The sequence below is a fragment of the Oryzias latipes genome, chromosome 5 (genome assembly GCF_053564925.1).
Source record: "Oryzias latipes strain Hd-rR chromosome 5, Olatipes_Hd-rR_3.1".
In the NCBI taxonomy this organism is placed as follows: domain Eukaryota; kingdom Metazoa; phylum Chordata; class Actinopteri; order Beloniformes; family Adrianichthyidae; genus Oryzias; species Oryzias latipes.
Genome location: NC_136241.1, coordinates 1,606,898 through 1,631,418, shown reverse-complemented (window position 1 = coordinate 1,631,418; position 24,521 = coordinate 1,606,898). Strand labels below are relative to the sequence as shown.

Below are 24,521 nucleotides of genomic sequence, written 5' to 3'. Positions count from 1 at the left end.
TAGCACAAGGGTTAACAACGTTCATTCTTAACCTTTCATGCAATTTTGACTGAAAGCCTCCCTGACATAACCAACTCGGGCTTGAGCTCTCCATTTGGTGATTAGAAATCCAGTGAAGTAATCACCTTAAGGCAGCAGAGCGAGCAGCATCATTTAAAGTGAGAGCCAGAATTCCACCACAGAGGATTTATTCAAACGGTGGATTTAGTGGTGATGAACAGTGAACACCATTTTATATTGATCATTCAGTACAAGTCCTATGTTGTGTTTTTATGCTTGATTTTCACTCATGCTCAGTGGAAGGTTTTACTTGTGTCCTTTTTTAGGTCGAATAGGTAATAGGTCCTGTTAGTAGTCTTTGGTATGACTCGGCTGTGGTTCAAAGGTTCAAACCGCCACAAACGAATGCTGTTTTAATTTTGACTGAGCAACCAGAAAATACTTAAAACAAGACCCTTTTAAATCGCAATGGCTTTATTTAAAACGGCTGCCAAGCAAACCCTGACCTGAGCAGGAGGTCAGTAAACACAAATAAAAGTGTGTGTGTATGTTTATAAGTGACTACTTTTTTTTCACAACATCTTTAACCAAAATATCAAAAAGGCCAACTTTTAAATCCACTACAGTTAGTGGCATTAAATGAAACATGTATCAATTTAAATAGATCTGTGTTTTTCTCTTTATATCAAGAAATATAAGTCTTTTAAAAATATATAATTAGTCTACAAAATCATTTTGAACTGTGTTTTAGCAAATGGTGATTATAATAAGGTTTTTCCTAAATTGAAGAAGAATGTGGCATTTATCGTCACTGCAGAACTTACTGGGGGGTATCCCAGAAAGCATTTTTAAACTACCCTGACTTTAACCCTGAACTCTGGCTAAAATCCGCCTGAACTTGCTTACTCTGGGTATGTCGGTTCCAAAAGACCGGATATGAGTTGTGACGTATGAAGATTTTATGTCCATCAAAAAAGTCATACGGTTGAATCAGCAAAAGAAAGAGTTTCTGTTTGGAGAAAAACAACGGACAAAGTAATCGCATGAGTTTCTATCTCATTTCCATTTTCATTGTGCCCCTCTCACCCCTCTGCGGGTGTTTTCTCCTCCAAGCTGGGGTCCTCTACCAGAGGCCTGGGAGCTTGAGGGTCCTGCAGTATCTTAGCTGTTCCTAGCACTGCACTTTTCTGGACTGAGAGGTCTGAGGTCTTTCCAGGTATCTGTTGTAGCCACTCCTCCAGCTTGGGGGTTACTGCCCCGATTACCCAATTACCACAAGCACCACTAACCTTCAACTAAACCTGCTTCAGACCAGGTTATGTTCAGAGCATGAGTTGCTATGGCAACTTGACATACCCTCAAACATACCTCTGTTTTTGGAACCGAAAGCGGTGGTTGTACACTTCTTTAGCCTCAAACTTACCGTGGGAGCTAGCATAACCTGCTTTCTGGAATACCCCCCAGGTATAGTTGAAGGTTAGTTTGTTTCAGAGAGGTGAAGCAGCATGGCGTGTCCATTTGAAGATGATTTAGTGGATGAAGAAGCTCAGATAATATTTTTTCCACCATGAGAGGGTGATAAAACCACATATGGATGTTGAAAAGACAAACTTTTTTACTTTGATCTAACTTAATTATTTGATTTGGGTTTAAGTGTGGGTTTCTGACCAAATGTGTTTAGTTGTTTAGCTGTTTTACTGTGTTTTGCCGAGTTATTTTATTCTGTTATGCTTAATTCTTTTTGCACTATGAGTGAGAGGATGATGAGTTTATAAAGTACCCCTACTGTGTAGTGGTGTAATGATAGATTCAGAGATATGGTACATGGTTTCATGATGGAAATCCATTATTTTTATATATATATATATATACACACATTTGTGCGTCACAATGAAAATAGAAATGAGATATAAACTTCTGTGTTTCCTTTGTCCGTTCTTTTTCTTCAAGCAGAAACTCTTTCTTTTGCCGATGATGCAGCCAGGTTACTTTTTTGATGGACGTATAATCTTCATACGCTTTCATTAAAATCTCTGCGCGTTTCCATGGTGACTCCAGAAATTGGCGATACATTGAGAATGTCTTTATGTACTTGACGTGCACTTGCATTAACCCAGGGTTACTAAGTCGGGCGTAATTACACTAACTCATATCAAGTCTTTTGGAACCGACATACCCAGAGTAAGCAAGTTCAGGCGGATTTCAGCCAGAGTTCAGGGTTAAAGTCAGGCTAGTTTAAACATGCTTTCTGGAATACCCCCCTGAAACAAACTAACCTTCAACTAAACCTGCTCCAGACCAGGTTATATTCAGAGCATGAGTTGCTAAGCATACCCTGAAACATACCTCCATTTTTGGAACAAAAAGCTGAGATTTTCCACTTCCTTAGCCTTAAACTTACTGTGGTAACTCACATAACCTGCTTTCTGGACACATAACCTGCTTTCTGGGATACCCCCCTGCCTCTCAGGAGTGTCTGGAGTCGTGCATCTGTTTTTTCTTCATGGGTTTTCCAGAGGAGAGACTTGCTGATGTCAAGTAGAACCCCAACAAGACAATCCTTCTCAGTCTGATCTGGTCTCACACGGTCCTTCAGTTTCTCTCGCCTTGGACTCCTGCTGCCATGAGCATCGCTCGCACAAGAAGGTAATCGCCTTGTTGTGGTTGGACATATTATAACATCACTTCCTATGCAGAGACTGCAGCTCCACCTGCTGGCCAATGACCAGGTTTCTCCCAGAGGCTCCTTTTTCCTCTCCTACAAGAGTCCCAGAATGAACCTTGTTGTGCTTTTGTCTGTTGGCTTTCTTGGGGTCCATATCCAAAACTCTGACATTAGGTGTGTGAAAGCAGGTTTTGGGCTTGCGCATTCAAAACGTTTTCATTCACGCGCAGCTACACAAGTTTTCACGATAATTTTTGGACTTTCAATGCAAAATACTGGACCAGTTAAACTTGGTAGAACTACCGGGTTGGAAAATAGCTCAGGAAAATAACAAAAACTTTACAAAAAACAATTATTTTGTGTGCCAATGGTAATTAAATAAGGTAAATGGTGTATACCTATGTAGCTCTTTTCTACCTTCCTCAAAGACCCAAAGCGCTTTACAGTCACAGACCCATTCACAAATTTACACACTGATGGCGGCTCCGCTGCCGAACACTGGCGCCAACCTTCCACCAGAGGCAAGGGGGGGGGGGTCAGTGTCTTGCCCAAGGACAATTTGGCACATGGGCGTGCAAGGAACCAAACCTGCAATCTTACGATCATGGTTCGACCGCTCTTCTGCTGCACCACGGGCCGGCTGTGGTGCAGTGGTAGGGTGGCTGCACCGTCTCATTCTCTTTGAATGAAAAGGTGTGTCAAACTGCTATATTATCATTTATTGTTTACTATGAAAGGCTTAAGTATAGCATGGTGTACAGAAGACCCTTTAACTGCCAACCATTTGAGAACTGATCATGTAGGAATGAAACATTGCAGTTCGTGTCTAGAATTATGACATCAACTCTGTCATATATCGGAATAGAGCTGTGAAAGAAAAACCCTGGGGCAAGATTTACCTGATTTGCACCACTTCAACATTTTGTACCAAACCTCTTCCAACTGGTGGTAAACATGTGCTAGTGCAGCGGTCCCCAACCCCGGGCCGCAGACCGGTACCGGTCCGTGGGTCATTTGGTACCGGGCCGCACAGAAAGAATAAATAACTTGCTTAACTTCTGTTTTATTTATTTTGGAATCTGAAAGACGTTTTATTTTGAAAAAGACATCCGTCTCTGTCACTCTTGACGCATGCAGGCCAAGGCGCTCTTCTTGGTCACCTGATAAGTTACCACTAAAATGAAACCCAGGAGCTAGCAAAATGAATAAAAAACAAACGTCTTTGGAAAGCTTCTTTTCCAAGGGGAAAACGCCCAGCCAGGAGACAGAAGAGGAGCCTTCCACTTCCCAAAAAAAATAGAGCTACATTTAACAGACAGCACTTCTTTTTGGCACCATGAGTGCGGGAAATGGAGAGGATGATGATGTTATACTATGTTATGCGTTGCTAGATTAACTAATGGTAGCATGGTACATAATGGTACATAAATGGTTGGGGACCACTGTGCTAGTGAACAGTAGAAAAATAAGAAGCCTCTCCCTTTTTGTCTAGTGTGAACACCATGAGCTAAATGTGCGTTTAATGCATTTGTGAATGCAGGTCACATGCCAGGTGTGTACATAAATTTACTGTTGGACACAAACCTTTTTTTTCTTTACAGGATGAGGTGCAGGAGGAATTTGAAACCTAATTCATATTTGGACTGCAGAAAGGCAGCAAGCCTTTGGGCAAATATTGCACAGGTGGGTTTATTGTCTGAGCTTCATGGCAATTAGCTTAGTACAGTATGCATTGTAAGTCGTCTTTCTTTGCTGAGTCAGAAGATCTCCATTCAGAGAAAGGTGATATTGTGTGGCTCCAAACTGGAGGAAGTCCATGACCAAAGAGAATCTACAGCAGCCAGGTTCCTGTAAAGTCACGCGGACAGAAAGAGTTCAGGACTTTCGAGACCTTCTGGTCTCCATCATTCAAAGAAAGTGTGCGAGAAGTGGAGGAGGAGAAAGAACCAACGTTTCCACGTGCAGTCAGAGACTATTTAACAGTAATTCTGCGGCAGCCATCTTGGGTGTTTCGCTGCAGGATACTGAGGCGGTGATGCAGTGAAGGCGGCTGCATCTCCCGCTCCTCCTGCCTTCAGGACCACGGCCAGCTCCGGTCGCGCGAGCCCCCGCCTCGCAGGAAGGGAGAGGTCATCTCCCGCTCGCAGGAAGAACAGCCATCTATCCTGCTCCCCTTATCTGTAGCCACACATCACTCCTCCTGCCTGCTCCTCCCCTCGGCATCTTTCTCACCCCCACCCCACCCCCCCTCACATTCGCAGCACCGCGCGACCAATAAAACCCAGAAAATACGTCAGCAGTGACGAGAGCTCGGAGCAGGGGAGGCTCAGCGAGAGGCAGCCCGAGCTCCTCCAGCGCCGCGCGCACTGCTGTCATCTCCCGGAGAGCCACCGACCGTCGGGGCCTGCTCCCTCCTTCACTGCGGGGCGCGCTCTGCTCCACACCCCGGCACGGAGAGGACAGCGCCTCAGCCTCCAGCAGCGGGGAGGACCGCCGAAAAACTTCATTAAGGTTTGAGGAGGTGCACCGAGCCCGAACGAGATGCTAGACCCGTCGTCCAGCGAGGAGGAATCTGATGGGATAGTCGAGGAGGAGAGCAAAGAGGCGATGGCCCCCCAGGCCGGATCCCGCATGTCTCCAAGCCGGACGAGCGAGAGCTCCGGAGGACTGGCGCCCAGCAGCAGCACCCGCAGCAGCGCCCGTCCGACCAGCCCGAGCCCCTCCGCCGTCAGCGAGGAGAAGGAGGACCTGGAGAAGCTACAGAGAGAGGAGGAAGAGCGCAAAAAGAAGCTGCAGCTGTATGTCTTCGTGATGCGATGCGTCGCCTATCCATTCAATGCCAAGCAGCCCACAGACATGGCACGGCGACAGCAGAAGGTAAGGGCCTGTCGGTGCAAAGTCACAATTCAGAAAAAAGCCCATGAAGACGAAGTGACTCCTTTCATTGCTCAGATGTTGTCATTGATGACCTACATAAGCTAGAAAAGCATTAGGCCTGTCCTATTGCGCATGAATACAGCGCAGAGCCACAGAGCACAGTTTGTGTTTTGACGCAAAATGTCCAGTTGTCCTGGTGTGACAGGGGCAAAGAGGCACAGCCTCGGACAGAGAAGGGACGGTAGTGCTGCAGAGCTGCAGCCTGAGTGCAGTTCATGTTATTCCAATACACTACCAGACTCTGAGACATCAGCCCTGGAACCCAGCAAGCCCCATGAGGTAAAAGGCATTCAGGAGACAGAGGTCGATGCCCACCAGGACCATGTTATGGTCACACCTGGACCGTATGTCCTCTGGTCACGTTCTCCAGCAGGTGTACACGTTTGTGTGGCAGATTCCCACTTCCGAGCAGTTTGTGCTATCTCTCGTCCCCTCATTCTGACATCCCAAGGTGACTTTTCTGCCCGGACCTCTTGAGGATGGTAGCTTAACAACCTTTTATTCCCTGCAGATGGGCTTGCTTCTTGCCAGGACGTCTGCGTTTAAACATTTCCAGCTTTCTGCACAGTTTCTGACCAAATATCAAGCTGAAGAGATTTACAGAAGATGGTGGGAGGAGCAGGGCCTCCACTGGTTCTTTCATTGATGCTGGAGATGGTTTTAGGTCATGCTGTCCTTACTGTCAAAGTCACAGCCTCATATGGGCCTCACTGTACACAAGTCATGCTCAACACATTGGAGGTTTTTGTTTAGCATTTCCATAATACATTTAGGGAAATAATTGGCTGGTTAACACCCTCTTTATTGACCTGTTTGGACTGAAGCTGGTTTCTACTGTTTTGTTACAAGCAGATCATTTCACATCTGTAACAATCTGCTGGGAGTGTGCACTGACTTAATTACTTTATTGACTGACAGGCAATGCAACAGTCCGTTTGCCTTCAGGAAAAAATGAAGTACTTCAGAATTTGATTTTTTGTTTTTGAATTAGCAAATAATACATTACAAAGGCGGGAAAGAGGCATGTTGCTTTAATTAGGTCAGTCAGTAGAGATGTATTGAGTGTTTATAGTTCCTGAAATACAGGCTGTGACATGCTTCTGTGCACCACACAACAGTACAACAGCACTCTGTTCTAGAAGCTGCTTCATCCATCCCTCCTCCTCTTCACTATGAGCCTCTTGTAACCTGCTTTAGCACGTTCATGCTTACTACCTGTATGATCAGGGATGCTGATAAAAATGGATCGTTTTATTATGAAGTGAGTCTGGGATGTCACAATGTCCACACAGACCTCAATGGCTGCTGTAATTTCAGACTAAAACCGTCCCAGAAGCAGTGACAGAGAAAAGGTTTACATTTCAGTCCCTGCCATGTGACCACCATCGGACATAACAGTAAAAAGTACTACTGCTTTGAAACTGCAGGGTTAGTTTAATCTGCAGAGTCATCTTTCTCCAGACACTTGAGCCATATGGTGTGCGTTGTCTGCTCGCTCATGCACATGTGCATGTGGGAGGCAGGAACCCCAGTGTTTCCATGTTTTAGATGTTTGTGGACCCGGTGAGTGTAGGTTACCAATACTCAGATGAGAGATCTGTGTTTCATGATCCTAGCAGGAAACTTGGGCAACTGTGCTCCTAGATCGTGGGTGAGTGAGTATCTGGACCAAACAGGAGATGTTTCCTATCAGAGGAGCCAATCAAAGAGTCCTGTGTCTGCTGCCTTTGATTCAGGCCAATCAAATCTCTGCTTGAACAAATGATAACCTTCAAAAACAAATGGTCCTTGCTAGAGAGCTTGGTACACAATGGCTTTTGTTTAAATTGGTAATGATGCCTTCATGGAGCCAGCAGACCTCACTAAAGTCTGAGTAGATTACTTCTTGTCATATTTATCCCTTGTTCTGTCCTAGGCACTTTAACGTTGGGAGTTGGGTCATCTAGACCCACTAGACAGTGCTCTGAAGCTTTTTTCTTCAATGATTTGTGATCTTCACTGTGTCCATGGATTACATGAAATCTTTCCACCTTTATCCACCTTTGTCATGGTAGGGAGAACACGTCAATGGAAGGGGGGTGGGGTCATCTAAGATAGCACAAGGGTTATCGGTAGTCATCATTCCAGCTACTTCTTTGTGATTTAGAAACAAATAGATGGTATTCAACTGAAGCAAAGAGTCTGTTTTTCATGGATTGTGCTCTGCACGCTTCTGTGTGATGAGTTTTAAAGGGAACTCCTCCTTGTGCTGTGTGCTGGATGCACAACTTCATGTCTGGCCTTTTACCATTTTGGCTATTGTAGGTTAGTCTCAGAAATGAGATGGAGTCATTTCTGTAATGAAAAGACTTAAAGGCCTCAGAAAAACATGTGGAGCAGCTCCACAATAATCCGTTATTAAAAGCTCTGGCACACAAACGGTGGTGCTGGGCAATCGCGGAGAAGCAGACAGGGCTGCAGACTTTGTCTGCTCTGCTGCTGCTACCAGGAAAGTGTCACCCTAACCTTGTGAGAGGAGAAGCCAGCAGACCCGGCAGTGGCCTGTCATGGAGGATTGAAGGAAATACTTTATAGCTCAATGTAATGGAGGCTGTTTCTTAAACACTGTATGAGTATTCATGCATAATTAACTGGTGGCGCATGTGCTTGTGTGAATGGCTTGCTGTCCTTGGGCATAGAAACAGGAACGGCTCAGAAGAAGACGTGTACCGTAGCTTTTCCATTTGTAGATGTACAGATGTCAGTGCTGCAATCTCTTTGATTGTCCTAAAGGGCAAAACCTGCATCCATTTAATCACACGTCTTCCTCACCTGCATGAATGAAGGAATTAAGCTGGCAGGCACTTCAATTAAAACATAAAAAAGGGAACAGCATGCTTTTTTCTCAAGCTTCTGTGTGAAGTTCTGCTCATTTGATGGTCTAGTTACAGTTTAGTGCATGTCACAGAATCTCTGACTAAATCTGAAGTGCAGCAGGACTATAGCATTAATCAGGTCATCAGGTAAACAGGGAAAACTCAAGCTTTGCTTATTAAATGAAATGTAAAGAATAGTGTTTGGATTCAAACAAACATATATGAACACTGACGTATCAAACTTCTAAGTGAGTGTCTCTTTGCATTTCCACATTTAATGGCCTGTGTGCTCAGCGGGTGACCAGCAGTGGATTGTGCAGCCCTCTTGTGTTGTGAATTTGTAATGAATGAATCCTGCTGACCTTAAAAGATTTGTCCGTTTTCTTTCTATGTCACATGATTTAAAGGCAGGACAGCAGCTTTGCTCTCAGAATTGCCCTCATGTGTTGTTCTGTCACCTGTTAACTAGGGTTGTGCCGATGGACGATATCATCGTCCATCGTGATGGGTGACTGACATCCCGATGGAGAGACACCATCGTGATGCCACGCCCCCGCCACGTTGCGCGTCGACACCATAAGCCGCGGTTACATGTGCAAAATATCCTGATGGGATCAATGGTCGGATTAGAATCCAACCGTGTACATGGGCCCAGAAAAATGTTTTCAGAATGTAAAAACGTTCACTAAGGTCAAAATTTCGGTCGGAATAAATCATTCGCAAATGCGCAGTATTCGCACATGCGCAGTTTGAAAACCGGAAGGGGATACAACTTCCGCCGAGCGGCTTTTTTTCCAAACTTTATTGAAGGTAACAATTCAATACAAAACGATAACAGCGCCGAGCGGCTATATATATTGACATGTCAGCTCGGTAAAATACGAGATGATCTTCTAAACGTGCTTTTAATAATGTTACGGTTATTATGAAACACCTGTTCGCTCATCATTTGAATTTTAATCCGTGTGGTCAGTGCTTTTTCTGAACGTAGCCAGGATTAGCAGTATGCTAACACGGGCTAACAACATTAGCTTTGGGTGGTGCTGCATCCTGTGAATAACATCAACTGGAAACACAAATCCACGTGATTGTTTGAATGTTTTCTAAGGACTGAGCGGCCTTTCTGCTTTGAAGCTCAAACCGCTGTGTGTCTGCTGACGATCCGAACTGTGCTCAGACACACTTTTAGACCCGGTTCTGAGTTTGATAGCTCGTACCCCTAGAGCTGCGGGACGGATCGCAGTCTTAAATCTCCCACACATACCGCTCATGTACCCCCCCCTCCCATCAAACACAGAGCTGTAAATCCGCACTCCGCCGGTCCACTCCGCCAGTTAAGTGCGGGAGTGGACTACTTCTTTTCTATCTTGCTTGTTACTTTTTCTGTTAAAGTCACTTCCCTCAGTTTATACTGGATCATCGCGGATTAACCATTAGTTGGGAAATAAAATGAAAAAAGCAAAATAACAAATAGCAGTTATATAAGAACGAAAAATGCAAAAATACCCCCCCCCCCGACGATGTCATCGTCCATCCCGATGGTTGACAGCAAACATCGTCAACGGCCAATTTAGGGGACATCGCCCAACCCTACTGTTAACTGCCACTTGTGTTTGTGGAGGATAGTAACCAAAGGAAACCTAGTAAGTAACAGTCAGGCCCTATTGCACAAGGGAGTAAACGTAAACCAGATCTACAGTAATGATCTGATTGGATCATTAAACATCTGACTGGAGTGATATGCAGAAAAAGAACTCACTGATTTTAGGAGGTGACCTCAAGATGTATGAAGAAGGGGAAGAAACTGATGTCTGCAGGATGGTTATGGGTTTATTTTATTACATGCAGCCTTAGTTTTGAGTTTTGTGCAACACTCAGTTTTTTAAATAGCATAAACATGTGGATCAATTCCATAATCTTCTGATTCTTTTATTTTTCTTAAATGATGTCAGAGGAATTCCAAAGGGATTTGGAATTGCAAATATCTGAAATAAACTGCCCAGGCCTCCCGTGTTCACCAAACATGTTGTCATGCAAACAAAAGGCAGCTGCAGCCACTGGGCTGCAGAAGAAGGACACGGAAATCATTTGCATTATTATGTAAGATCACTAAATTGCGTTTAGACAGAAAAAATGCATCCATTGACAATAAAAGATGATTAGCTGGCAGCAACAAACTCAGGCGCTCAGTCAACAATAAATCATGTCAATCAGGATGTAAAAACCGGTGCAGAGAGAAGTTATGTGCTGCAGCAACAGATTCTAAAGCATATTTCAGACCCAGCAAAGCGAGCCGATGACGGTCTGCAGTCACAGCACAGATATGCTAAATGGACACGGAAAGGGTGACAGCTGAGAAGCAGCAGGTGAAATACCCCCTTACCCGCAATCTGGGCAGCTTCATGCAACAAATCACAGCTTCACAAAATCCCACCTCTCCCCCATTGACAGCAGATAGCCGACGAGGAAGATTTCATTTGCAAAAGACTGTACAGCTACTAAAAGGCTTGACTACACGAAGGCAGGATCTAACTGATCAACATTTGGAACCCGACACGCACGCAGTGGAAAGCTCTGACTATAAACTGCAGGTGACTTAATAATGGATCTAAACACCTCTAAAGTGTACAGAATCCGCCAGGATTACAATATGTCACACATGGACACGCCCCCTTCCCACTGCACAGAGTACAAGATGTACTTTTTAATTATTTTCTGAAAGCTTTCAAGCAGCGGCCGCAGAGCTTTTTCACATCTGCAGTGTGAGTTCCACGTTTGCTATTTCTGTTTTTCTTTCAACTGAAATTGTTATTGGCATAAATAAATGAGCTAAATTAGATGAAAAGAAAATTCCAGGTGATGAAAAAACACTTACTTTCATTGTTTGGAATATTTAAGGAAGGTGATGCACTAATTAGAGCAATGAAGGTAAAGTGTGTTGAGAGGAACTTGAAAGCTTTGATTCTGTTAAAGCAGCACTAGCTACACTTTCAACGCATGTCTGCACAAACAACCAAGCCTGTTATTTTAACGTCACACTTTCTCACTGACGTATGTGTTTGTTGAACGAGGGAGGATGGGACTCTACATAGAAGTAACTTACTGTAAGCTCTACAAGCTTCAAGAAGTTTCATTTGAACAAGAAAGAAAAACATTTAAAACGGATTCTGGAGCCAATTCTGAAATAAAACAGAAATCCCTAAAGTGCCTTTTAGATGTTCTATGCATTTTTAAATAAGATGTGAAGTTAACGTCATCCTCATTTTATCAAGTGCAAAAAATAAATAAACTGGTAAAGAAAAGGTTCATGTGTACAACAGAGAGTTAAGACCACCACAAACCAAAAAGAAAGTTATATGAGATCAGCCACATCCCTGCAGCTCTTCACTTCTGTTCATTCTTTCTCCAGGAGAGACAAGATCTTCTCCAAGTCTCTGCAATATTTTCATCTGAAAAGGCTCAGTTTTCAAGATATTCTTTTCAATGTCCTTATGCTAATAATAATTTGAGATTGAGTCGCCAAAAGGTTGAGAATTTCTAAGTTTTTAAAACCAATATGGACATAAAGCGTCAACCCTAAAGTCATCTTCTAGCACTGCTCCGTTAAACAGACACATTTGGTGTCCTTTCTCATAAATGTACTTTTTTCTTGCAAATGTAAGGGCTTTAAAGCAGTGTTGTTCAACCGGTGTGCTGTGGGAATTACCCATTTTCACTGATCTAAAAACATTTCCCATCTCCAGGATATCAGCTCTGTGTTCATCCAAACAGGCCCTGATAACTACTCATATGAAATATGAGTAGTTAGGAATATGAAAGATCATAAAATATTTTTTTTCTTTGTGTTTATATGATTAAATTAAAGACATTTTGATAAGAATGACGGTACAGCGATTTAGCCGCAGCTTCAGCTCTGTTTTCGGAAAAGTCCCGCCCCTTCAACTGTTTCCACCAATCATTCTTGGAGTCTTAATCACATGTCATCAGTCTGACCAATCAGAAGTGGTTAAAGTCTTCACTTCTTTGTTCAGATTCTGCTCATAAAGTCTCTCAGTTCCAACAAAAATACCAGCTAAAGCTCGTCTGTAGCGGTGTAGCTTTTCACAGAGTCCGGTGTCAGACCGTGGAACAAGTGAACAAAACCATGAAGCTCAGAGAAGAGAGTCTCAAGACACAATTAAACTAAATAGAAACAATTTAATCATCTAAAAAGAAATAAAACATTTCTGTTAAAGTTTTCAAACATTTCATCTTTGATTAAGACAAAAGAAAAACTAATAAAACATGTTCACTTTTTGTGTAGCTACAGAAAAAAAATATGTTAGTCTTTTGTGTAAAATGTGATCAATCATATTGTGATCATATTGTTCAAAAATAACAGTTGCCTTTGCACCAACATTGAAATAAATAATTAAAAAATAAATCACTATTTAGAAAGAATATATTTGTTTTTTTGTGAGGTTACATAAAATTACATGTTAATAAACTGATGGAAAAAACAACTACCAGGGTAAAATGTCGAATAATTTAGTTGAAAATTATTAATGAAAACTAACTTAACTTTTATTACCGGTACATCTTTTAGAAAAAACAGATGCATCTTCCAGCTTTTTTTTAATTTTTGGATGCTGGTGTGCCGCAGGATTTTTGTGAAGGTTAAAGTCTGCCTTGGCTCCAAAAAGGTTAAAAAACACTGTTTTAAAGTAATACATTACAAAATTTAAAGTAATAAAAATAATGACCTTTAAAGCTGTAAATCTACAACTTTATTCTCGGTATGTTACAACTTTTTCCTGGTAATTTATAACTTTAAAGTCCTACTTTTAGGAATTGTTTTGCCTGTCAATTGGCTCTAATACTCCGTTCTACATGTGAACCTGCCATTGACTGCATGAGAACTGGACCCATAGAAAATGGCCTACTTCTCTACCCAAGGAAATTAAGCCAATTTAGTTGCCATTTTTTTGTAATACGGAAGCCGCCATTTTGGGATCAGAAATCCTTAGCGAGCAGCGATTGGTCTGAGTCGGTCTGAGTCATTGTTTCTATTGCTACCACTCTCACCAATCAGGAGGGAGCTTGTTGGAAGGCTACACCCCTACAACATGAGAGGCTCGGGAGAATCTGCCAGTCAAACGTTTCAAACATCGAGACTATGTGCTTTTATTGAGACACCTGAATGGTCAGTTTAAAACTTGAACAACTTGGACTACAGAAAAAAATTAGGATACAGAAGAGTATTTTAAAAGTGTCTTGACTAATTGAATGACTGAGGAACAGCTGGTTATTTCTCTACAGAGGTCTATGGGATTTTAGCTTCTTGGAGCCACTTCCTGTTTGGAACACCAATGGGAGGGGTCACTCAGTCCAGTTTTCAAATACAGTCAACGAAACCTGCACAGTACAGCACCTACACATTTATTTAAATCAATGCTAATTGTTGCGCTCTTCAAGTCCCGGCTGGGGGATCTGCACCAGAACATCAATGGGGGACCTTTCTGTGTGGAGTTAGCATGTTCTCTCCGTGCAAGCGTGGGTTTTCTTCCCCCCAGCGTCATTGGTAACACTAAATTGTCCTTAGGTGTGAATGTGAGTGTGCATGGGTGTGTGATTGTGGCCCTGAGACAGACTGGGGACCTGTCCGGGGTGTCCCCTGCCTTCACCTAACAGGGGCCAGTATAGGCTCCAGCAGCAGTACGTGATCAGAAAATCGATGCATGACTGGAATAAAAACTGAAATTTACACAGAAAAAAACTGCCTTTTGACAGAGGCTGGTATGACTTCCTTTCAAAATAAAAGCTATGCCTCATAGGATTATCCCACTGACATGGTAAATAGTAAATGGCGTACCTTCCTACCTTCCTCAAAGGCCCAAAGCGCTTTACATTTACACACACACATTCACACACTCATGGCGGCTCCGCTGCCGAACACTGGCGCCAACGTTCCACCAGAGGCAAGGTGGGGGTCAGTGTCTTGCCCAAGGACACTTCGACACAATAATAATCTTCTGATCCGAGGTCGACCGCCCTAACGCTGCACCATGGCCGCCCCACTGAGGCTAATGAACTCCAATGAAAAGTTGTAAACAACACAATTCAAAACTTGCATTTCTCTGCTATACCTGAGGTCTTCATTTTCCCTGTTTACTACTATCGTGAAACAAGACATGACTTCTGGTTTAGAATTCAATAGAAATAAAGAATATTCACATTTCTTGTCCCCACTGGACTCCCTACAGCACATGTACTCAACATTGTTGTGAAGGGTGTGTACTTTAAACACTTTTTATAGTATTTGTGCCTTCTGGAGGAATGGTATAGTGGCCCCCAACCCCCTGGTCCGCCGATCAGTACCGGTCCGTGGGCCACTTGGCACCGGGCTTCAAACCAACAACTTTCCTTCACCACAAAAATAAATTCTAATGTTTTCAGGGTTTTTTTAAAACAATTATTTTTTGCAGTAGCATATTAACATGAAAAATAGCTTTTTCAGAAACTGGAAGTATGACATTAATAAATGCAAACTTTGGCCCCATTGGGACCGGTACGTGAAAATATTGCCTGACATTAAACCGGTCTGCGGCCTGAAATGGGCTGGGGTTCTGGTACAGAGCACACAAGCTTCTGGCTTTGTTGTAATGTCAGTAGGGGTGTTAAATCTGTACAGTCTGTCTTATTGTTCCAGATGCCCCTTTGTATTCATAAACCTAACTAATCTCAATTTAATCACTGCTAACTAAGCTAAACATAACTTGAAACTTTACTATCATTTTATTTTTCTTCAACCAGAGAGCCTCTATGGAAGGGTAAAGGAGCTGCATGTGGCTACGGGGCCTCAGGCTGCAGACCCCTGAACTAAAGTAAAAATAAACTGCTCTCTTTTGGACCCTGCTGCAAGCAGACACAAGCTCAGATGCAGGTGATTCATCCGACTGGACATGCATGTTAGAGCGATAGATAGATAGATAGATAGATGACTTTATTAATCCCACAATGGGGAAATTTCATTTCTGTGGCAGCAACACAACATTCAGAAATAATCTATATAATATAACATCAATAAAGGACATCACAAATGACATTTATATTAGATAATTAAAAATATTACTAAAATTATTATGAAAAATTATTATCAAAAATGAGATTCTTATTAAATAAAGAAATAAATATTAAATATTAAATAAATACAGCTGCAAAAGTGTAAAAAACATGCGGTCTGCAAAACATGTAAACTGTAAAAAAAATAAAAAATAAAAAAAAAAACATTACAAATTTTTCAAAATACAGAAATAACTAGAGAGAAATATAGAGAAACTAGAGAGGAATGCCTAAATCTTTTCAAGACTGGGATCAAAATCAGAACTGGGATAGAACTCCTCCATCGATCTTTTGTTTAAGGTTTGATCTGTGCAGGGTAACAGGGGCTGCTGGAGCCTATCCCAGCCACTTCACTGAAAGGGTGGGCACACAGGCGAATAGTCCGTGGCAGGTTCACACGCAGGCAGAGAAACTGAGACACAATTTAGGCTCACTAGATAATCTATGAAGCCTGTTTGTGGAAAGGTGGAGGAAGCCAAAGGAGAACATGCAAACCTCCACACACATAAAGGTCCACACCCCCTCATTCAGATACATTTGCATCTAAATAAAGTCCTGCAGAGTTTCTGCAGACAGGAGCTTATTAAAAATTTGCCTCTGAATTGTGAGAGGCTGTGTTTATTTCCCATCATGCCTCTCTTTATACTGTCTCCCACTAGCTTACAGCCCCTCACACCAACAACCAGACATTCCCAGAGGAGCAAAAGTGGCAGTAATATCAGATCGATCTATCCGTCCAGTTCTGATCCAGATTCCAGCTCAGAACAGGAGAACAGAGACATTCATGGATCTGTTGGTCTGACAGTGGATGATCAGAATGGAGCAGAGCAGGACGCTTGTGGCCCCCTGATTGTAGTTTCTACGTTACAACGTCAAACGTTTTCAAAGAGCTTTTCTTTTGTCGGCTCCAGATTCATCGTAATTTGAGTAAAGAAATACGCAGAAGCTCAGTTTGAATCTTAAATTTCTTTAGCTGTATCCTCAATCATCAGAAAAATGCTACAAGAACATGTAAAAAAAAACCACAATTTTCATTGGCGTAGGTCCTTAAAAATGTATTCTTCTTTGTGAAAAAAAGTACAACTCCTTGCACTGTACAGTGACCTTAATCCAATCCGGTCTGAAGGCAGAGACAATTATTCTGTTCTTGATGAACAGAATAAATGAAAGTCTGAATCAGCCACAGCTTCATGAAACATGTGGTTTGGGGGACTTCTTTTATTAGGTTGACTAACTGATCTCATTCTTGCAGTTCCAAAAACCTCAGTCAATCACCTCCCTGTAGCAGAGGAACCACTGAACAGGTTTCATGGTCTGACTGATAAGGTCAGGGCTTTCCTGCTGTCAGTGACATAGAAGTGTGTAGTCTTTTTACTAAGAGCTCCCCGTTTTCTCCATGGTTGATGCTCAGTCTGAACAGTGGGCTTGTTTTCTAAGTGAGTAGATATTTACCCCCCTGTCTCTGCTGTATTTGTGCACAGACCATACATCAGCTTGTCTTTGTGCAGTTGTGCGACTGTAGTTGCCACACGATGCTGAGGCTTTGTGTTTGCTCAGGCCTGTTGCTGGCAGACCTTGTTCAGCTGTCATGCTGAGCTCGGTGATGTTTACTCAAATGTGGACCTCTGGTATTGTCTGCAGCCTGAGCAGAATGTTCTGGGCAGATCCACTGACAGCATGTTTGTTGAACGCTAACAGATCCGTTCACCTGAAAAAAATGATTTACCTGGAAAAACCTTTTACTTTTATTGGCCTTTTACCTTTTTAAAACATTAATGTTAACTTTAAAGTAGACTTACCACTAGGAGAAGGTAGGCGATCGCCAAGGGCCCCCAACACTCTAGGGGCCCCCAGCTGAAGACTTAATGAAAATGTCTAAAATAAATTCTACATCCATCATTATTTTACTCTGTCATAAAAAAAACCCACCTCAAATAAATGAACTGGCATAAGGTTGATCAAGTCAAAGTCTTTGGTCCTCCCCCGTCCTTCTGCAGCAATGGTATATTCCAGCAAGCAAACATTGCTTTAGGTGCATGGACATCATTTGTTCGGGTTTAGAATCAGTTCTGGAGCTTTTAGTTCCTTGTTGAAAAACCTTTTTGAGAAGTGAAGGGTGGTCTGGGGAGAGGCAGGTGACAGGCAGTGCTTCACCTGCCCTCTTCCTCACCTCCCCTCTTCCTCACCTCCCCTCTTCCTCATCTGCCCTCTTCCTCACCTGCCGTCTTCCTCACCTCCCCTCTTCCTCACCTGCCGTCTTCCTCATCTGCCCTCTTCCTCATCTGCTGTCTTCCTCACCTGCCGTCTTCCTCACCTCCCCTCTTCCTCACCTGCCGTCTTCCTCATCTGCCCTCTTCCTCATCTGCTGTCTTCCTCACCTGCTGTCTTCCTCACCTCCCCTCTTCCTCACCTCCCCTCTTCCTCATTTGCCATCTTCCTCACCTGCCGTCTTCCTGACCTCCCCTCTTCCTCACCTGCCGTCTTCCTCATCTGCCCTCTTCCTCATCTGCTGTCTTCCTCATCTGCCATCTTCCTCACCTGCCATCTTCCTCACCTGCCGTCTTCCTCACCTCCCCTCTTCCTCACCTCCCCTCTTCCTCACCTCCCCTCTTCCTCACCTCCCCTCTTCCTCACCTGCCGTCTTCCTCACCTGCCATCATGAGATGTAAACCCTACTGATAAAATAAATGTGTCCACAAATTTGTTCAATAAATGCAATTATAAGTTTGATTCTAATAATTTTGTTTTTATCCTCAACATTGTTGTATTTTGCATATTTCCTGTTTAATTTCAGCTGCGATCTCTGCTGCATTAGAGATTATGCAATCCTGAGTGAAGTCGAGTTGATTTATTCTCTAGTTTACCCAGCGTACGTTAATAATGTAAACGTTTGTCTTCTGGACATTTTTATTCTATGTCCCCCATTTCTATACCATAGGTCATGTATTTAACCTCAGATGTGACTTGAAGCTGCAATAAAAAGACAGAATAACAACAATGAGATTTTTGTGATATTAATAGAAACAATAGATCAAGTGTTTCATTAAAGCATTTTTGTGATTTTTGGAGGATTTTTACTCTTGGTGTTGCACAAAATTCCTTTTTTTAATACAATTAGAAAAACACAAAGTATTATTTGGAGTCATCTTAGGTGATGTTTGATTTAGTTCTTTATGTTTTCTTTAATGTGTGTAAATTTTATATTCAGAAGAAAAGGTTTTAAGAATTAAACTCCTATTTATTATGTTACACGGGACATTTGCTTATGCCTTACCTCAGCTAAATATATGAAAAAACTAAATCAATTTCCACTTTAGTTCATGATAGTTTAATAAGCTAAGTTAAACTGGAACACTTATTGTGTTTGATTATTTGTTTTTTTTTTATTTACTTTTTTATTGTTATTAATACTTGAGAAAAACATTAGTGATTGTTAGTAAAGTTTAATGATTCCTCTGACTGACATGGATGTAATATCATTAAAATGTGTTAAAGTTGGACTTTCAACCCAATCAGGAAGTAATAACTAATGCATAATTAATTACTGACAATTAATCACTGATTCATATTTTGGGTGTTTTTGTTGGGTCTGGGCAACGCTGGCAGAGATTAAATCAGAGAGATCCAAGGGGCTGTGAAAAGAGGAAAAGATAAAGAGAAAGAAAGACATTTGTTGTTAAACTCCCAAAAGACGTGAACAATAGGAAAACAAGGACAGACTAAAAAAATCTGTTTCTTTTGCTTCTTTAGGAAAACCTGACAAATTAAAATTAAAGACAGAAACTCATCATCTGTTCCTTATAGGAAGTGACGGATTAACAAATTAATGCATTTAATAATTGTAATGTCTTTCCAAGTAAAAATTATGTTTATAATATAAAATACCTTTCTTTAACATTTCAATGTGATTTCACTTTTTGAAATGACCTTGACGTTGTCTAAAAGTGGACCAGTGAGGACGTTATTGGACGTTTGATCCTATAGGGTACGATTTTAAAATAATAATGAATACAACCGCTGCAGAGGGGCCCATGTTATTGTTCGCCCGGGGCCCCCAAACTGCTAAGTCCGCCCCTGGTTTAAGCTCAGCATTAGTCCTCTAACTTAATGAAACCTTTCGTTTATGAATCGATTAGAGTCACACTTTGCTGAATCATGTATTACATTGATTTAATTTAGGAAAATAGCCTCGTTTAACGCATCCTTTTAACGTTATATAAGCCTCAGCATGAGTCGGCAAAGCAGTGGCTGTGCTGCACCGACACACTGCAGCTCACCGTACACTGCATTCAATTACTTAATGACTCTCATCATCACAGGACTGTGAGGACAGCTGAGAATGCTTCCTATAGGCTGATGGAAAGTTCCCCTCAGAACTTTGAAATTATGAAACCAACAATATTGCTTAACAGACAAAACATTTTTTTAGGTGTAAATACATACACACACCTGATTTAAATAGGAGAAGATTCTATAATGGATACTAAAACCAAATGTAACTGTCAATTTTTCCCCCCATCAGATTTAAAAAAAAGAAATCTTCCGTTTTAGTTCAGTAAGCTTTTTTGTGCCTATGATAATACATTTTATTACATGTAGACCATTAAATGATGAAGATGATTGACTGGACTGCAAAATCTCAAAAATATAGGTTTAAAAATATATTTTTTTCTCGATCTGCAGTGCCTCATACAAGTATTCCTAATAACCTCTTTAAGTTTTAGCATTCTAATTATAAAATGTACCAAAGCAACACAACAACTGTTTGAAATAGCAAAAAGCCATACATACAGGTCTGAAATCACAGTCAAACAGTAATCATTTCTCAATATTTTCACCAAATTTTATCACGAAAAAATGCACTGAACATGAATGTTCTAAGGGTATAATGATTATTTTATCAACAATTTGATTAATGTGGTAGACGATATTTGTTCATTTTGAGCGATCCCATTCTCGGAGCTAAAGTGGATCCAGATCCTCTTCATCCAAACTTCCAGCAGTGAGACTCAGACAGAAATTCCTGATACTGAACAGTTTTCCAGATTCTTGGTCTGGAAATGAAATCTGTGTCCAAACAAACAAGTAAACTAGAATGAATGTCAAATCCATTCACATGTTAGTTTCCTAAAGTTCACCGCTGTTGTTTTTCCACATCCAAAGAATCCAAAGGGAACATTCTTAGAACATTCTAGACACTGGATGGTCACATGACTTTATTCAAAGTCTGTCCACACATTGATGGACTGGAATGACGGGCTGATGATGTCATCACGTGTGTGTTGTCTGCTGTGATGCACTTCATTTTTAGGTTATAGTTAAATAAAACTACCATGTCTTAGTTCCAATGGTATTTTCCAATATTGATATGATTGATTGAATACGCTTTGAAACCTAATGGTTTAGGTTGATTCAATTAACAACACGCCTCAGACAGATGGATCTGGAATTGAAATTGGTTCATCAAGGAATTGGTACCCCTATAAAACAGTAATACTTTTTCTAAAATTTATACCACATTTTAGCAGAAAAACAGGAATGTACCCATAATTCACACATCTTTCAAGAACTGACATGTGTTTTTTTCCACATAACAACAATAAGGATACAGGAAAACATCAAGTCCAAAAACTATTGTAACTGTAATGAAGTCACAAAACATGTGCGTCCTTTTCTTTTGATGATTAATGTCAGTGCCTGCTTCCCTGCAGGTGAATTAATCACTTTGTAACTCTGCAATCTGGATAAAAGCTACAGAGAGAATCAATACGAGTAAAGCTGGAAACTGTGTCTCTGGAGCTTTGACTAATGAAAATGGACACTTTTTTTCAGCCATCAGCTTGGATACTAATCAGTTTCTAATCAGTGATGAATGGGTACGCACTGAAGTTGAAAGTTTGCAATCCTTAATGCATTTCAGAGCTGCTTCAGCCAGGAAGTGCACACCATTCAGTCAGCAAGCCGAATGCACCGCCTTCAGAGCTGTACCAAAACACACGTGTGCAGTGCACACAGCGTGTTGTGATGTCACATAACCTCAGACCGGTCAAGATAATCTGACAGCAAAAGCCAAATTATTATTAGCTTTGACCTTTCATGAAAAACGTCCAGGTGGAAACGGATCAGCTCTGTCATTGTGGGAACATCTGATTTAACTCACTGCTGGACACGTCATCAACAGCTTTACATGTGAACATTGTAATGCTCATCTTCTACTGACATTCACAACGTTACTCTTTTCTTTAGGGAAACCTAAAGTCCTAACTCCAATAAAAGTTTTTGTTTTTGGTATTTTTAACCTGATCTTGTGGCATTTTTCTGATGATGGAGGACATTTATTGTTAAACTTTTATTTATCCAGGTAGGTGACAAGCTTGCTGCAACGGGAAGGGGGGCGGGGTTGTTGTGCGCCGACTGTCCCACCCACAGTTTAGAGGGGAATTTCTAATAAACCACTGCCACTCTGCAGAAACTGTGTCCTAGAAAACAACACAAGGTTTTTAATTTGAGCTAAAAACCACGTAATCATGATGAAAAGATCACCGGGAACGCTTTAAAAATAGTTCGAAGGATGATCAGAGTGGGTCTTGAAGGATTATTCCGGTTCCAAAAGCAGACAGAGAGAAATACTACATTCCAAATAAGACATTAAAACATCCATATCCTTAAAGCATATTTATGTTTAAAGTTTTTGAAAATAGTTTTAATCGTTGGCTTTTTAGCTTATTAGTATTTACAAAAAGATAAGATTATACAAATTCTATGGATTTTAAAGAATATCTTGGTCTCTGTACAAAACCTCCAGTAGTATACATCATTTAAAGAAATAAAGTTTATATTTAGTAATTGAGTCCGTGTACTGGACCCTGAGAAGGAATCCTTCCATTTAAGACCTGCAGGAAGATGGAATCTAACGCAAACAGGGAGACGCTGCTTTATTTCTCACAGATGGAACCAGCTTTCTGATGAACCCAGACGTAACTGGAACCACCTTCAGACCCAAAACCTTGACCTTTTTTTGTCTCCATATAAAATACTGCTCGTACTGTTTCCTTCAGTGTATTTTTATTATTTGCTTCTGTACATTTTTAATGATGGCCATGCAAATATAATTGTCTTTTGATATTTTTAGAAGCTTTGTATACTATTGACTGCATTTTTATTCTCATTTAAACATATTCCACATCATTTTAATGTAGTTTTTTGTGAAAAAGAGCAGGAGCCAGACGTGTTACAAACAAAATAAATTAGCATGTGACAATAATAACACGCGTTGCCTCGGGACGTTCCTTCAGCCCATGGTCCATTAAACCAGCCGTCCTCCACAGTCTGAAACCTTGAAGCAGAGAAGCGTGTATTGATCTCTGCGTTGTGACTTGTTGTGTTTGCACATTAAGTGGTTTATCATTTGGAGTGTGATGATGCCACAACAACTCTAAAAAGGCTCTGGGAGGAGGGATTTCTATGTGAAATAATTGGAGATACATTGATGGACGTTTTACAACCAGGAATGAGGAGGTCAAGTCTTTAATGACAGTCATTTTGTTTTTATGTTACTGCTGATGCACCTTCATGAAATTTAAATGTCTGTATTTCATATTAAATCCTTTACTTCTCTTCTTCACACAAGACTAATACCTTGAGATAAATGACAACTGTGCGAGGCAAGCAGACAACTGGCTGTTGTCATGCAGAAAAATCCAGCCTAGATTCACGTCACTTTACAAACAGTAACAAATGCAGAGGTGAGGAAGGCATCAGCTGAGTCAAACAGCAGATTTCAGGAAGTTAAAGGCAGAGAAGCATATAATTTGAATCCTTTTTAGCAGCACTTTAATTGTAGAAAAGCACTTGTTTGTCTAACTAAGTGGAACATCCTGATTGTTTCATCGTTTTGTATTAGGGAGCATCCCACTCTTGTGGCATTAGGTGTCATGGAAGCATTGGCCCACAAAATAAAAAGCTTTAATGTGATGTGAGAACTCCCTTCATGGGTTCTCTTGCACTGGTTGCAATCATGTCATGTAGCTGTCAGACATTTTCTCATAGTGTAAAAAAAAAAAAAAAATCACATTTTTTAATGATGGCGTATGAAGATTATACGTCCATCAAAAAAGTAACCCGGCTGCATCAGCAGCAAAAGAAAGAGTTTCTGCTTGGAGAAAAAAAACGGACAAAGAAAACGCACAAGTTTCTGATCTTATTTCATTATTATTTTTATATATAGTGTATATATAACTTATCCAACTTAAATGAATTACTTCTATTGGTAACAAGTAATTGAATTAAATGTATTCAACCAAATTTCTTACGTCTATCCAACTCAATATTTTTATAAAACTCAAATTTACATATTTATTTAACTAAATGTCATATTACTCCAGATCAATTAAATGTTTTTACATGTTAATTTATTGTAATTCTTGAACCCTCATATGTCTAAGTTTGAGCCTGCAGATATACTCATTTTTATAACAATAAAAATAAAGAATCAAGATAGATTTGCAGCACAAAATCATTTACCATTTCTTGGACTTTAACGTTATAATACTGGACATTAGGGGTGCCAAATAAACTCATCATCCTCTCTCTACCTCTCACTCATGGTGCAGAAAGAATTAAACATAACAGAATAAAATAACTCAGCAATACACAGTAAAACAGCTACAACTAAACTCATTTGGTCAAAAACCCACACTTGCACCCAAATCCGTCCAGACAGGCTAAGGGAATGGTATCCCACAATCCCTTGCGGTGCCGATCTAACAGCAGCACCAAAGTTACACCTACTTAATTGAATTAATTTGACTCAAAGTAAAATAAATGTCTGATAACGACGTGTTATTTTTAAGCTGACTTAACAAAAAAATGATTTATCTTAACTGAAGCAAATTATTAAGTTAGATCAAAGTAAAAAAGTTTATTTTTTCAACATCCATATGTGGTCTTATAAGCCTCTCACG

The 24,521-nt window shown here is 40.9% G+C and overlaps 1 protein-coding gene across 19 annotated transcripts in view; it reads left to right on the top strand.

Moving 5' to 3' along the window:
- The first annotated feature begins 4,449 nt into the window (after positions 1-4,449).
- Positions 4,450-24,521, top strand: part of cadpsb (Ca2+-dependent activator protein for secretion b) — a 104,492-nt gene continuing 84,420 nt past the window's right edge. For all 19 annotated transcript variants that reach the window (XM_078946772.1, XM_078946765.1, XM_078946770.1 and 16 more), the window contains exon 1: positions 4,450-5,542. In XM_078946772.1, coding sequence (XP_078802898.1) covers positions 5,207-5,542 — 336 coding nt within the window. In that variant the 5' untranslated portion in view covers positions 4,450-5,206. The remainder of the gene's footprint in view (positions 5,543-24,521) is intronic.